General features: G+C 46.7%; 1 protein-coding gene across 2 annotated transcripts in view; it reads right to left on the bottom strand.

The window, feature by feature from the left end:
• Window positions 1–6,162, bottom strand: part of NKTR (natural killer cell triggering receptor) — a 53,258-nt gene extending 47,096 nt beyond the window's left edge. For both annotated transcript variants that reach the window (XM_056129569.1, XM_056129570.1), the window contains exons 1-2: window positions 6,113–6,162; window positions 5,886–5,966 (exon numbers count right to left, since the gene is read on the bottom strand). In XM_056129569.1, coding sequence (XP_055985544.1) covers window positions 5,886–5,943 — 58 coding nt within the window. In that variant the 5' untranslated portion in view covers window positions 5,944–5,966; window positions 6,113–6,162. The remainder of the gene's footprint in view (window positions 1–5,885; window positions 5,967–6,112) is intronic.
• Window positions 6,163–14,327: the final 8,165 nt, after the last annotated feature.

Raw genomic sequence — 14,327 nt, 5'->3', positions numbered from 1 at the left:
GATTTTGTGCTGGGAGAATAAAAATGCTTCTCTCTCTCTCTCTCTCTCTCTATATATATATATATATATATATTTAGACCAAATGACAAAAATGAAATACAGAATATAAATCAAAATATATTATCTATGTAAATGTATGAAGTTAATAACCATCTGTGGGTTTCTGTCAAATCTTCCCAGATAGACTGGTCAGGCTGAGAGTTCTGGAGTTAACGCAGAAAAGGGCAAAGTAGATTTCTCTTTCTGTCTGAAGGCACAGCAGCGTGTAATCACCCCTGATACTCTCCAAAAGAGAAAGGGCCCAACTCCACAACTGAACCTCATCAAACTGCTAAGCCACCAAATTGTTCCAGATCGATGGCTCCTGGGTCATGCAGCTGGCTGCATACTTCCAAATTACATAATATTGTCGGCCCAGTAAAATCACAGAATTTGAAGGGAAAGTTGTACAGAAGATCACCAAGCTCAATAAGCCTAAACAATGACACAGAGGCTCAACTGAAAAATCAAAGTAGATAATCTGGATTCTCTAGAGTAATCACTAAAAAAACAAAAAGACACGGATTTCAACAGAAAAATTTTAAACATGACACCATAACCATACTGCCCAACCTTGCACTAGGCTGTTTTATTCTGGGCCCAAGAGACCCAGCCCCAGTAGCCAAAAACCTCCAGAACTCAATCCCGCCATACTCACTGCCGTTCTCCACTCACGAGTGAACCTTCTTCTGGACCACACAGCCACACAGCCGCAAATGACACTTCATACCACACACCACCCATACTGCAAGAGCACCACATTTGATGGGGTTCAAAGCAGAAGGCAACCAATCTTAGAGGGAAATTATCCTTATATGTAAATTCATACAAGGCTCAACCTTTAACAACACGTTAAGTGTTATAGAAGGGCTTAATAGCCCCAGGGTGAAATACAACAATCTTCACACTCTTTTCTCTAAGGAAATTTTTTTGGAGCATTTTCAGCGGCTTTTCATAACAAACAATACAAAATATATTATTTCAGTTCAGCTCTGGGGGAGGGGTTGGGGTTTATATCACTGTCACTGTTCTGTTGATCATCGATTTGCTCGAGTGGGCCCAGTAATGTCTCCATCGTGAGACTTGTTGTTACTATGTTTGGCATATTGAATATGTCACGGGGAGCTTGCCAGGCTTTGCCGTGCTGGCGAGATACTCTCGGTAGCTTGCCGGACTCTCCAAGAGGGGCGGAGGAATCGAATCCGGCTCAGGTGGGTGGCTGTGCGCAAGGCAATCGCCTTACCGCTGTGCTATCGCTCCAGCCCGACTTTATAAAATAAAATAAATACATAAATAAACTATTAAAGTCTGTGGGTACATGCAATTTGAGGATTTCCTCACATTCAGGGAGATACATAGCATTTCATTTTCATATCAGCAAAGTTCAAGTTAACAACCTAACAAGTAAAAAGAAGAGAAAAAAAAAAAACCAAAGCAAGCCATTAAAAAATAGACAAAAAGTCGAAGTCAATGAAGTTGTAAGAAAAAAGTCACTGAAATAAAAATCTGGTTTTCTGAAGTGGCAGTCAAACTGATAAGCTTTTAGTCAGACTGTCCAAGTGAAAAAGGTAAAAGGAACAAATTACCATTATCAGAAATTAAAAAAAAATTAAATTAGTAATTACATAAACTCTTATCACATATACTTGACATTAGAAACACTGGGCTAATTTCTTAAAAGTCACAAATTCACTCCAGAAGAAATAACAATGTGACTTAAAAGAAACAAAAATAATGGATAAAAACTTTCTAAAATTTATAAGGGAAAAAATAATAAAATTTATAAAGAACTGTTCTGGAATTATTTCAAATAGGAACTATCTTTCCAACCTTAAGAGAAAAACTGATATACAGGCATGTCTTAGACACATGATACTATAGGTCAAGGCCAATGTAATAAAGTGAATATTCCAACTGAATAAATTTTTTTTCCTAGTGCATAAAAAAGTAGGGTGATATGGGGCTGGACAGATAGTATATACAGTGTACATAGGATGTTTGCCTTGCATGCAGACAATTCGGGCTCAATCTTTCCACACCACATATGGTCCTCTGAGTTTCACCAGGAGGAAGCGACCCCTGAGTGCAGACCCTGTGCACCACCAGATGTGACCCCAAAACAAACAAAATACATACTGTGTGGTATTCAGCTCAATTTTTATTAATTCTTTTGTTCACGCAAAATATAGACTTCATGGTCCCTCTTACGGGATTTTTGCTCATCAATGTAAATAGATAACCACTTACATTTTAATCAAGTGAATTATTAACTATATAAGAACTTGAGAGTAGGGGCTGGAGAGATAGCACAGCGGGTAGGGTATTTGCCTTGCATGCGGCTGACCCGGGTTCGATTCCCAGCATCCCATATGGTCCCCTGAGCACCACCAGGAGTAACTCCTGAGTGCTGAGCCAGGAGTAACCCCTGTGCATTGCTGGGTGTGACCCAAAAAGCAAAAAAAAAAAAGAAGTTGAAAGTAATAATTGATTATATACTCAGTGATAAACGGACTAAAGGTTAAGTCCTAAAAGCAGGACACACCTCACTTCAATGGCCCTTAAAAGTTATATAAAAATCAAGTATTTTCTGGCAGCTCAGATAAAGGGAGCACCAAATAAAGGGTATTGGGAGGATCCTCCCAGGATGGGAGAAGCATGCTGAAACTAGACTATAGACCGAACATGATTGCCACTCAATGCCTCTTTTGCAAACCACAGCACCCAAAAGGAAAGAGCGAACAAAAGGGAATGCCCTGCCACTGAGGCAGGGTGGGATGGGGGGGGGGATGGGGGTGGGAGGGATACTGGGATCCGTGGTGTTGGGAAATGGGCACTGGTGGAGGGATGGGTATTTGATCATTGTATAATTGAAACCCAAGCACAAAAATTTGTAAGTCTACAACTGTACCTTTTGGATTGTCACTAATAAAAATTTAAAAAAAAAATCAAGTATTTTCCAACTAGAAAACAGACCGAAAGTACAAGAGATTGAATCATGTGAATACAAGAGATTGAATCATGTGAAATTGCCAATTCCCAACCTAGAACAATACAAGTGTTCCTTGTTTTAAATATAACTCAATGTTCTCAAGAGTGCTAGTCACTTCTACCAGAACTTCTAAGAAATTACTTTGTATGTTGGGTACTGAAAATCATTTAACCATTATCAAGCACAAGTGGAGACTACTCACAATAAAGGTTATTTGCAATTCTAGGATAGAAACATGTACTAGGAAAAAAGTAGTTTACTTGGGTAAGTATGTAACTTGTTTGCTTTACTTTTCAGAAGTCTGCTATTTTTATTGGGGGAAAGGAAGGGTTGTGTTGGGGCTACACTCAGTACTGCTCAGAGCTTATTCCTGGCTCTGAGCTCAAGGATTACTCCTCGTGGCGCTGGGGTGGGGGAAACCCTATGGGGTGCCTAGGATTGAATCATATTGGCACAGTGCAAGGCAAGGAAAAAATAATAATAGGGTCTGGAGTGATAGTACAGGAGGTATGACTCTTACCCTGCAGATGGCCAGCCCAGATTCGATCCCCAGGCAAACCCATATGGTGCCCCAAGCTAAGCCAGGAGTAATTAATGAATGCAGAGCCAGGAGTAACTGCTAAGCATGCCCAGTTTAGTTCAAAAACAAAAAATAACAACAATAAACTGCTGGTCTGACGGATGGATTCAACATACTAGATTATAATCTATTAAATTACAAAATATTAAAAGATTTTTTAACAAAACTGATAGGATCACATAATTGCTTTGCTCAAAACCCTAATATCTTCCTGAGTCCTAAGTCCCTAGTACAGCCTGTAAGACACTTCCTGCTAGCATGTCCCCTCCCCTGCCATCCAGGGCTGCAGCCTGGGCTCCCTTCCTAGAGCCTTTATTTTAACTCCATCTACCAAAAACACTCTTCTCCATGAGAATGATAGTACAGTAAGGTATAGCACTTGCTTTACATGGGCTGATCCCAGGCACTACAAATGGTCCGTAGAGTCAGCCAGGTTGAACCCTGAGTGCCAAGACAGGAGAAAGCCCGGAGCAATGGACCCACAAACATAAATAGAGCAGAAATGCTCTTCTCAAAGGCCTCCAAGCCTCTCACCTTATCTCCTTCACATACTGGCTTTATAATGTTCTCAAAGTGACCTTTCCTGACCCCTCTAGTAACCAGAAAGAATTTAACAGTAAAGCCCTAAATGGCCTAGTCAGGTTCAATTCCCTCCCTCACTCACACATGGCTCCCCAGCACCCAGCCAGGAGTGATCCCTGACCAAAGAACCAGGAGAAAGCCCTGAGCACCACCACCAATGACAGACTCTTTGGCTCTCGCTCTCTCAAGAGGATCAGGAGAAAGCCCTGAGCACCATCAGAAATCACTCACACACTCTCTCTCTCCTCTCTCTCACACACACTCTCTCTCCTCTCTCACTCTCACTCTCTTTCTCTCTCTCTCCCTCTCAAGAAGACCAGGAGAAAGCCCTGACACTACCAGTGATCACACACTCACACTCTCACTCTCTCTCTAAAGAGGACCAGGAGAAAGCCCTGAGCACCACCACCAATGACAGACTCTCTGGCTCTCCCTCTCTCTCAAGAGGGTCAGGAGAAAGTGAGCACCATCAGCGATCACTCACACACACTCTCTCCTCTCTCTCTCTCTCTCTCTCTCAAGAAGACCAGGAGAAAGGCCTGACACTACCAGTGATCACACACACACACACTCACTCTCTCTCTCTCTCTCTCTCTCTCTCTCTAAAGAGCATGAGGAGAAAGCCCTAAGCACTACCAGCAATCACACACACACACACACACACACACACACACACACACACACCTCTCTCTCTCTCTCTCTCTCTCTCTCTCTCTCTCTCTCTCTCTCTCAAGAGGACTAGGAGAAAGCCCTGAGCACCACCAGCGATCACACACTCACACACACACGCACACGCACACACACACACACACATTCTCACTCTCTCTCTCACACACGCACGGAAACAGTACCCCTCCTGCATGCCACCGCTGCATTTCCCCTCCACTGCGAGTTTTCTGTCAACAGAGGAACAAATTACGAGGCCTCTGTGTTCCAACACGGCTCCATCCCCGAAGAAGTGCAACCGCCCCTCAACTGCCTCCTGTCCGAACCTGAACCTGGGTGACCCAACAGTGGGGCACCCTAGGAACTCTGCTGCTCCGAATCAAACGAACTACCTTGTCTTGGACGGGGGGAGCAGGGGAGAAAGGAAAGAGAAAGGGGGGGGGGGGGAGAAAAGAAAAGAAAAGAAAAGAAAAGAAAAGAAAAGAAAAAGGACGACGCAAACACAACTTCTATTTTCAACCCGGCCCGACCCGCGGAGGGCTCGCCTTCCCTCGCGGCGACCTGCGCCGCGCGCGCTCCCGGCATCTGCCCCTCAAGTCACTGTCCCGGGAAGCGAGCGAACCCCGCCGGGGAGGGGCGGCGCGGTGGCGCGGCGCGGCCAAGTTCACCACAGCCCCCCCGGCCCGGCCGTGACGAGAGGAAGTACTCGGGGGTCCACGCCGCGGGGGGCCGGGCCCTGAGCAGCGTGCGCCCCCCCCCCCACCGGCCCGAGACCCCCTGAGGAGGCGCGGAAAGAACTGCGCCCCGCTTTCTTTTTTTTCCTTTCTCTGTCAGGGGCCAGGTACCCGAGGGTCCCGCGGCCGAGGGGCAGGCGGGGTTCATGCTCCGGGAGGGACCAGGCCCGGGTTCCGAGCTGGGAACGGGGGGTGGGGGGGAGGGGGGAGTGGCGCGCCCCCCACACCACCCCACCCCATCCCCCAAGGCTAGCCCGGGCCCCCGGCGCGCGCCCTCCCCCACGGCCCCGCTCACCCGGTTCCCGGTTGATCTCGATGTCGAAGTGGCACTGCGGCCGGTCCTGCGCCCCCATCGCGACCCAGGCGACGGCAAGAGCTGAGGGGAGAGGGGGAGGAGAGCGGTCAGGGCCGGCGCCCGGGCGGGGGCGGCGCCGGGAGGGAGGCCGGGACCGAGAGCCGGGGGGCCGCCCACCCGCCCCCCGGGGGTCCCTCCCCGGCTGCCCAGGCGGGCGAGCGCTTCACCTGGCTGGCCTCCAGCCCGAGCAGCTCCCCGAGCGCCGAGGAGAAAGCGCGGCCACAACGCCACTTAACGGACCACCGCTGCCGCCACCGCCGCCGCCGCCGCCGCCCCCCTCAGCCTCAGCCGCCGCCGCCGCCGCCGCCGCCGCCGCCGCCCCTCGGCGCCCGGCCTCCCCAGTGCCACGCTAAATCCCGCGAGAGTCCGGACAAACACCGCGAGATCACCGCCCCGGTGGAGGGGGGCGGGGGGTGAGGCCAGGGGCGCCGCGGGGGCGTGTCCACGAGCGCCCGAGAGCCTCCAGTCCGGCGCTCGCTCACCTGAGCCGGCGCTCCGGGCCCCGCCTCCGTGGGCCGCGTCTCCAGGGGAGTCGGCCGGCGCCTGCGCTCTAGCCCGTGCGGCTCTGCCCGCTCGCGGGCTTCGTGGACTGCGGGGCGCATCTCCGGGTCATCCCGGATGCTTGCTCTTTGCAGCTGGGGCCGCAGCCGTCTGCAAGTGAAGCGATTCAGCCGATCCGAGAGATGGTGCTGGGGGAGCTGTCTAAGGCCTTTTCCTGTGCACAGCTGACCCAGGTCCAGCACCAAACACGGTCTCTCCCAGCCCCCCACCCCTCACCAGCAGCTCATCAGGTGTGGCTAACGTCCCCCTACCCTCACCGCTATCTGCGCATCCTGGAGATTTTCTTGATTTTTCTAGAAGTTTGTGGTCTTGCCATTTACGTGTAAATTTATGACATTAAAATTTTTTTTTGTGGTGTCGGAGCTTGAGGTTCATTTCCCCACCCCCACACCCTGGGCCCCCAAACCTCCTTAAGGGATATGCAGTAGTTGTACCATCGTTTGCTGAAGAGACTCCATGGATTACTCAAGGCAATCCACTGGATTACCTTGGCTTTGTGTAGGTCTATTTCTGAACTCTATTTTGTTCCATTAATCTACATATCTTTTATTCCAATGCCACAACAGTTTATTTTTGAAATTATTCTTTGGCAGTATAGTTGTTAGAGATAGTACAGCAGGTGGAATGCTTGTCTTGCACGCAGGGATCAATCCCAGGCACCCCAAATGGTTCCCGAGCCAGTCAGGAGTAAATCCTGAGTACCACTGGGTGTGGCCAAAAAATTATTCTTTTTAAATTGTGAACAAATGTACAGAACACGAAAATTGCCATGTCAATCATTCCTTCCTCTTCCTCACTCTCTCTCTCTCTCTCTCTCTCTCTCACTCACTCTCCCTCTCTTTCCTTCTCTCTTTCCTTTTCCTTTTTGGGTCATACCCAACTGGTGCTCAGGGCTTACTGCTGTCTGTATGCTGGGGCTCACTGCTGGCGGGTTTGGTGGACTATGTGCAGTGAGGGATACAGAACCTGAGTTGGCCTAGTTGCAAGTGCCCAACCTGCTACACTATCTCACCACATCAGCTAAGTGCATAATTCAGAGGCATTAAGTGAATTCATACTAATGTGCCATCATCACTATTATCCATCCACAGAACATGAATTTTCATCTTCTAGAACTGAAATAATGTACTAAAATTAAGACTTTCCAGTGTTTTCTCCCCCAAACTCTGGAAACTACTAGGTGTGTGTTTTTTAAGTATTAATTTTAGTAATAATGCATAGATTCTATACTCTTAATGGAATTATAAGTGCATAATAGGTGTTATTAATAGACATAATATTGTACAGCACACTTGAATTTATTCACCTTGTGTCTCTTAATCTCATACCCATTGATACTGATGGTTAACAACTCCTTCCTTTGCCCCCAACCCTGATAGCCACTATTCTATTCTTTTGCAAGGCAAGTGCCTTACCTACTCTACTGTCTCTCTGGCCAGAGTTTGACCATTTTAGATGTCTCATGTAAGTGGAATCATGCAACATTTGTCCTTAGTTTACTTAGTATTGTGTCCTTAAGGTGCATCCATGTTGCTACATGTTGCAGGAATTCATTTTCAAGACTAGTATTCTGGGGTTTGAGAGACAGTATAGGTACTTGCCTTGCATGTAGCTGACCCTGGTTTGATCCCTTGAGCATTATCAGATATAGCCCTGGAGGCTCCAGAACATCTTCAGGTGTGCGTTAGACACCCCAAAGCAATCCCAAACATCTCAGGACCTAAGCCATTTCGTCCTTGGGTCCCTCATGGAACTGCTGGCCTGGAGTTACCAGGAGTGGTCCCCGGGGTACCCTGGGGAGCACCACTTGAGTGGAACCCCATAAAAGGCTAATATCTATTTTATGTGCATACAATATTCACGATTCACGACCATCCTGTTATTTGTCGATTGCCTCGAGCAGGCCCCAGTAACGTCTCCTTCATCCTAGTCCTGAGATTATAATCAAGGCTCTTTAGGAGAATAAAACCCATCATTGTTACTGGTATTTGGCATATTGGGTACGCCACGGGAAGTTTGCCAGACTCTGCCATGTGGGCAGGCTACATTTGGTAGCCTGCCAGTTTGTCCAAAGTAGGAATGAGATAATAAGATGTTATAATAAGATGCCGCGTGGCTGCAAATGCAGCCGCGCGGTTCCGGGAGCTAGTTTTTATAGTCTCTGAGTCTTGGCCGTTGATGGGATTACACGGCGCCAGGATCCAGTTGGTGGGTGTGACCCCCGCCTACTGGAATTCGGAGGATCTGGGTGGAGGATGCTCAGCTCTGATCCGAGTAGGCTTGGAGATCTCGGCCCCGGGTCCTGCTTGCCTTTGTTCCTCTGCCGGTACCTTCAGGTGTGGGGAGAGTAGTCTCAGCATGGTGGTGGCTGGTCCTGGAGGTCTTCGGCTGCCAGAGCCCTGGTCGAGGCAGGGAAGAAAGCTCAACCCGCTCCCCTCCAAGAGGCCCCAGCGAGGACAGCCAGGCGCGGGGACAGAACAGTGCAGTCTCCTGCCCCCGCATACAATATTATCACTTGATATTCATGTAGACTTTCTCTTTTTGGTTACTGTGAATAAAGCTATTATGAATCCAAGTGTACATATTTCTCTGAGACCCTTATATCTGTTCTTTTGGGTGTACACTAGAAGTGGAACTACTGGGATATGTACTTATTATACATATATATATTCTTTTGAGGAGCTACCTCTTTGCTTATTCTGAGTGATTACACTATTTTATATTCTCATCAGAAGTACATAATTCCCCTTTCTCCACACCCTTGCTAGTTTTTGCTTCTTGTTTTTTGTAATCCATCATCCTAATGAATATCAATTGGCACAGTGTTTTGACTCCTGAAGCTTTATAATACATTTTAAAATCAGGATCACTTAGTTTCTAGACTGTGTGCCACTGAGCCCTATGTGTAAAGGGGAGTCTTCCATTGGCATTTCCATGCCATTAGAGACATGGTGGTCCTAGAGAAATGGCCAGTTTTAACTCCCTAAAAGTACAGTATCTCATTCAGAGCAACAATCTCCCAAGTTTCATTTCAACAGAGACTAAATCTAGAAGCTCTAGTGTTCTTGGGTCTGATTTTGCTCACAGTATGACAGTAAACATTGACAGGTTTGAAAGAAGTGAAATGAGGAGGCCAGAGCGATAGTGGGTAGGGCATTTGCACACGACCAAAATGAGTTCAATTCCCGGCACTCCATAAGGTCCCCCAAGCCTGCCAGGAATCACCGCTCAGTGCAGAGCCAGGAGTAAACCCTGAGCACTGCTGAGAGTGGCCCCGAAACAAAAACAAAAGAGAGTGAAATGGGGCAAAAAGGGGGAAAGGGCAAAGAGTCTGTATTACAGGTGAAAGGCCGAGAGTTTGAACCCCAGTGCCTCCCACATGTTCAGAGATACATTCCTAATCCTCTGGATACTAGTTTTTGCAGGTGGCAAAATAATAAAATAAAAATAATTTAAAGGTTAAATTTTTTTTCATCTGCCTAGTGCTAATAGCAGTTATATTGACTGAGTCAATTCATTCAGGTCTACCTACCAAGGGTAATGCATTAGACAACTGGTATCATCCTGTTTCCATTTACCTCACAAGATGCTGAGACAAAGATTTGAGTGAAAACTGCTTATTTTGGAAGTGGTCCCCAGAAACTTCGTTCAAAGAATGGGAAAGAAAACAAGGAAGGTAGTCAATAAAGGATGCTGTTAAACTAGTTTACACAGTGGATGATTGAGGCTTAATCTCTCTGAGAAACTCTGGCAACCTGTGTGGAAAAAACAGCTCAGAACTGTCCCCATGTAGGGGTGAGGGAACAGATATTAATACAAGTCCTGAATCATTATTGGTTTAGGAGCTATTTTCAGGATGGTAAGCCCTAGTTTTTTCTGATCTGCTATGAAGGGGCTTAGCAGATTTCTGCTGTCTGATTCCCAGTGCTGCAAACAATTCCTGGCATCATTACAGCCAGATGTGTGTGAGCACAACTGAAAAGATTATGTGAGCACCTCAGCCAGGTAGTATCACTTATGCAGGCATACATGAACACCTCTGCAGCCCCCCAATCCTGCCACCCCTGGGCAAGCACTATAGTCATAACTGCATCTCAACTAAAAGAGTGGATCCTGGTCAGCACGTGTGCAAGCACCACATGTATGGGAGTTCAAACCTTCTCAAGCACTGCAGCCAAGTGTGTGATCCTGGAAGCACCACAGCCAAAAATAAATAAAAATAATTGTGTGAGCACCACAGCCAGGGAGGTATGCAGCTTCTAGTTATTGCAACAACAATGAATAGTAGCCAGAAGAGAGAGAATAGGAAAATGAGGGGGCTGGAGAGATAGTGCAGCAGGCAGAGCATTTGCCTCTCATGTGGCCAATCCATGTTTGATCCCTTGAACCTTATGTGGTCCCCTGAGCCCCACCAGGAGTGATCCCTGAGCGAAAAACCAGGAGTAATTCCTGGGCACTGCCTGGTATGGCTGCAAAACAAAAATTAAGGATACTGGTATGGAGTATTGGGAGTTGGTTGGACCATAAATAGCTAAACATGTGATAATTGGACCAAAGTTTAATGAATGAGAGCTAGATGTGGGTAGCGTCTGCTACAATTGGTCACTTTTCTTTGTTTTAGACAAAAAAGAGAGTCCTGAATGCTGTTCAATTCCTGAAATTGGAAAGCAGAGACTTTTTCTATGAAATCTAAGCGGCACTTGATCTTTTTGACATAGAATCTCTGCAGCCTCAATAACAGGACAATTTCTCAGGCAACTCTGGTGTGTTCCATCACTTGGACACACCTGAGAATGACCCTCTGTATTTTTGCTAGACTAGAAGCTTCCGGAAAGCATGGCCTGGTGTCCCTCCTCCTCATTGTACATCCTAGTACAAAGACTGAGCCAAGGAAGAGTAAGTACTTTCTTAAACATTAAAAACAATTTTTTTAAGTAGGTGGTTTTTGTATTTGTTTTTGTTTCTATTTATGGACCATACCTGGCAGTGCTTGAGAGACCACGTGGTAGCAGGGATTGAACCTGGGTCTCCCACATGCACAGCATGTGCTCAGCCTGTTGAATCATCTCCCTGGCCCATAAACACTCAGTTTTTAACTCAATTGATGACCACATAGGTGACTACTACTCTATTAATGAACTCTAGAGTTAAAAATAAAAGAAGCTGGAATGAGGGGTCTTTGCATAAGAGTTCTTGCTTCTGTCTGTACCTCTAGTTTCCTTAATGTACACATCTGGTTTCTTGATGTCCATTTCTCAGTTGCAGTGCTACCTCCTCAGGTAGTTCATCCCTTAATCTGTAATCTAAATTCTTCACACAGACACTCCCTAGTACATTGCCCCATTATAATTCTCTGCAGAGCACTTATTACCACGTGAACATTTCTTGATTATATTTTATTATCTATCTCCCATAAAAGCAGATTATACTGACACAAGAATAAAGTTTTCCTAAGAGTAGGGACATTATTTGTCTTTTTTCATTGTAGCTGTTGGGAGGTCAGCACATACTAGTAGAGATATTTTGTTTTTGGGGATACACCCAGCAATGCTCAGGGGATACTCCTGGCTCTGTACTTAGGGATCACTCCCGGCAGGCTTGGGAGACCATATGGGATTCTGGGAATCAAAACCTGGGTTGACTGTGTGCAAGGCAAGTGCCTTACCTGCTGTACTATCTACAGCTCCACAGAATATTGAGATTTTTTAAAATCAAAAATTACATAACAAATTGTTGCATGTGACTTATGTGAAGTGGGGAGGTGGGTGAGATGTGGCAGCCTGAAAATGGAGGTTCCCTCTCTACCCACCTCGGCCACTCAGAGACCGGTGGAAGTTCCTGAGGAAGTTTTAGACTGATGAGAGTCTGCTAGGAGCTAGTGTCTCACTAATCCCATGAGGCAGCTGTCAAATTGTGTCTCAAGTTCACATGCTCTGCATGGGAACTGGTCCCCAGCACCTGTGTTCTTAGGCAGGTGTGGAATTGGGCCGGAATAAGGAATTGTTCTTTTTTTTTTTCCTTTTTGGGTCACACCCGGTGATGCAGAGAATAGAGGTTACTCCTGGTTCATGCAGTCAGGAATTACTCCTGGTGGTGCTTGGGGGATCATATGGGATGCTGGGAATCGAACCTGGATCGGCCACGTGCAAGGTAAATGCCCTACCCGCTGTGCTGTTGCTCCAGCCCCAGGAATTGCTCTTTGTGGGAAAGGAAAGTCAGTCCTAAACTCTGCCCAGGTTTTCCAGGAACATCACTTTCCTCTCACAGAAAGCAATTTCAGCAAGGAGACAAATAGTGAAGTACACTTATTTGGCAAATGAGGGGAGAGAGTTTCTCACTCGAGAGAGAGTGTGGATCTCTCCAGAGTGGAGAGAGTCAAGAGCACATCCTAAAAAGAGCCGTAGGGAGTTGCAAGATGGAGAATGCACGCCACAAAGTAAGAAAGCCCATGTTTCAGGCGGAGAGGTGGGCATCTTTTCCAGAAAGAACAAGCATGAGCCTTTCCCTCTGTATACCAACTTGGCAGAGGAAAAGCTGTACATCTCTTTGAATTTCCCCCTGAGATGTGGACTTGTTTACTCTCGGCCTCTGACCCACATCTGCCTGCACCTCTGCCTGGGGGGTGTACTTTGTGTGCTTTCTACTCTGGAGAAATCTGTGTTCTCTCTTGAGTACACACATCTCTTTCTCTCCTTTACTTCCCAAATAAAGTTGTTTTACTTCTCTATTCTTTGTCTCCTCCTGAAATTCTTATGTGTGAGTGAAGGTAAATTACTGACCTGAAAAGTCTGGTTAGGATTTAGGACTTTCTTTCCTGCAAAGAGCAATTTTTCCCTGCAATCTGGTTCTGCAGCTCCCTGAGAAATCAGGAGGCAGGGGGCATTTCCCACGCCTTGCAGAACAAATGGAGTCCAGGTGTGGTTTAACATCTCATCGGGATACTGCGCAAGTGCTCAGTAAAGACCCTCATCAGTGTGTAGAGAGAGAAGCAATGCACCCCCTTCTTAAGGGTGGTTGCCTCTTTTACCCACTTCACATAAGCCACCCACACAGGGACCCTACTCCTGGACTCCCACTCACAACACTCTGAAGAGAACATCTAGATTTCAAAGGAATCTATGAAATTTGCATTGGAAACATAGGTAACACATTAACTTCTTTTGGGGGGCCATGCCTGGCAATGCTCAAGACTCACTCTTGGTTCTACTTTCAAGGATCATTTCTGGTGGGCTCAGAGGATCATGTGGGTAGCTGAGGACCAAATCTGGTTGGCTACATGCAAGACAGCCATCCTATTTACCTCCAGCCCCTCTTTTTTTGTTTGTGCTTTTGGCTTTTGGGCCACAACCTGTGATGGGTTGGCTGGTGTGCAAGGCAAACACTCTATGTACTATACTATCACTCTGGCCCAAGCAGCCCCTCATCTTAAGGTAGCTTTTGTTAAGAGAATTGACTGGAAAACAAGGATGTGTGAGGCAGAGAGTAACAATCAAATGAAGGTATTATGAATCCAGTCTAGGGAATACATTCAACTTATCTTCGGTAATATAAATTTATTGCAGATCAAGGTCACAGGACCTTATTTCCTCCCTAGCAATACTGTCACATGGAGTCCCCGAAAGTCAGCTTCAACTGTCACAAATCCTCAACTAGGAAGTGAGAAAATAGCTTAACATTTTAGCTGTCTGGTTTCTTTGTTTTAGCTGCCATAGCCTCATCCCAGGAGAATATGATGACAAAAGTGATCACAGTTGCAAATCTTGAGAAGCAGGCTTGGAAACCCACGAAGAGGCTCAGACTCTGTGTTGCTGGGGGAGTCCA

The sequence above is a fragment of the Sorex fumeus genome, unplaced genomic scaffold (genome assembly GCF_029834395.1).
Source record: "Sorex fumeus unplaced genomic scaffold, SorFum_2.1 ptg000072l, whole genome shotgun sequence".
Classification (NCBI taxonomy): Eukaryota; Metazoa; Chordata; class Mammalia; order Eulipotyphla; family Soricidae; genus Sorex; species Sorex fumeus.
Note: the sequence above shows the minus strand (reverse complement) of the source record. Positions and strands in the feature narration are given on the sequence as shown.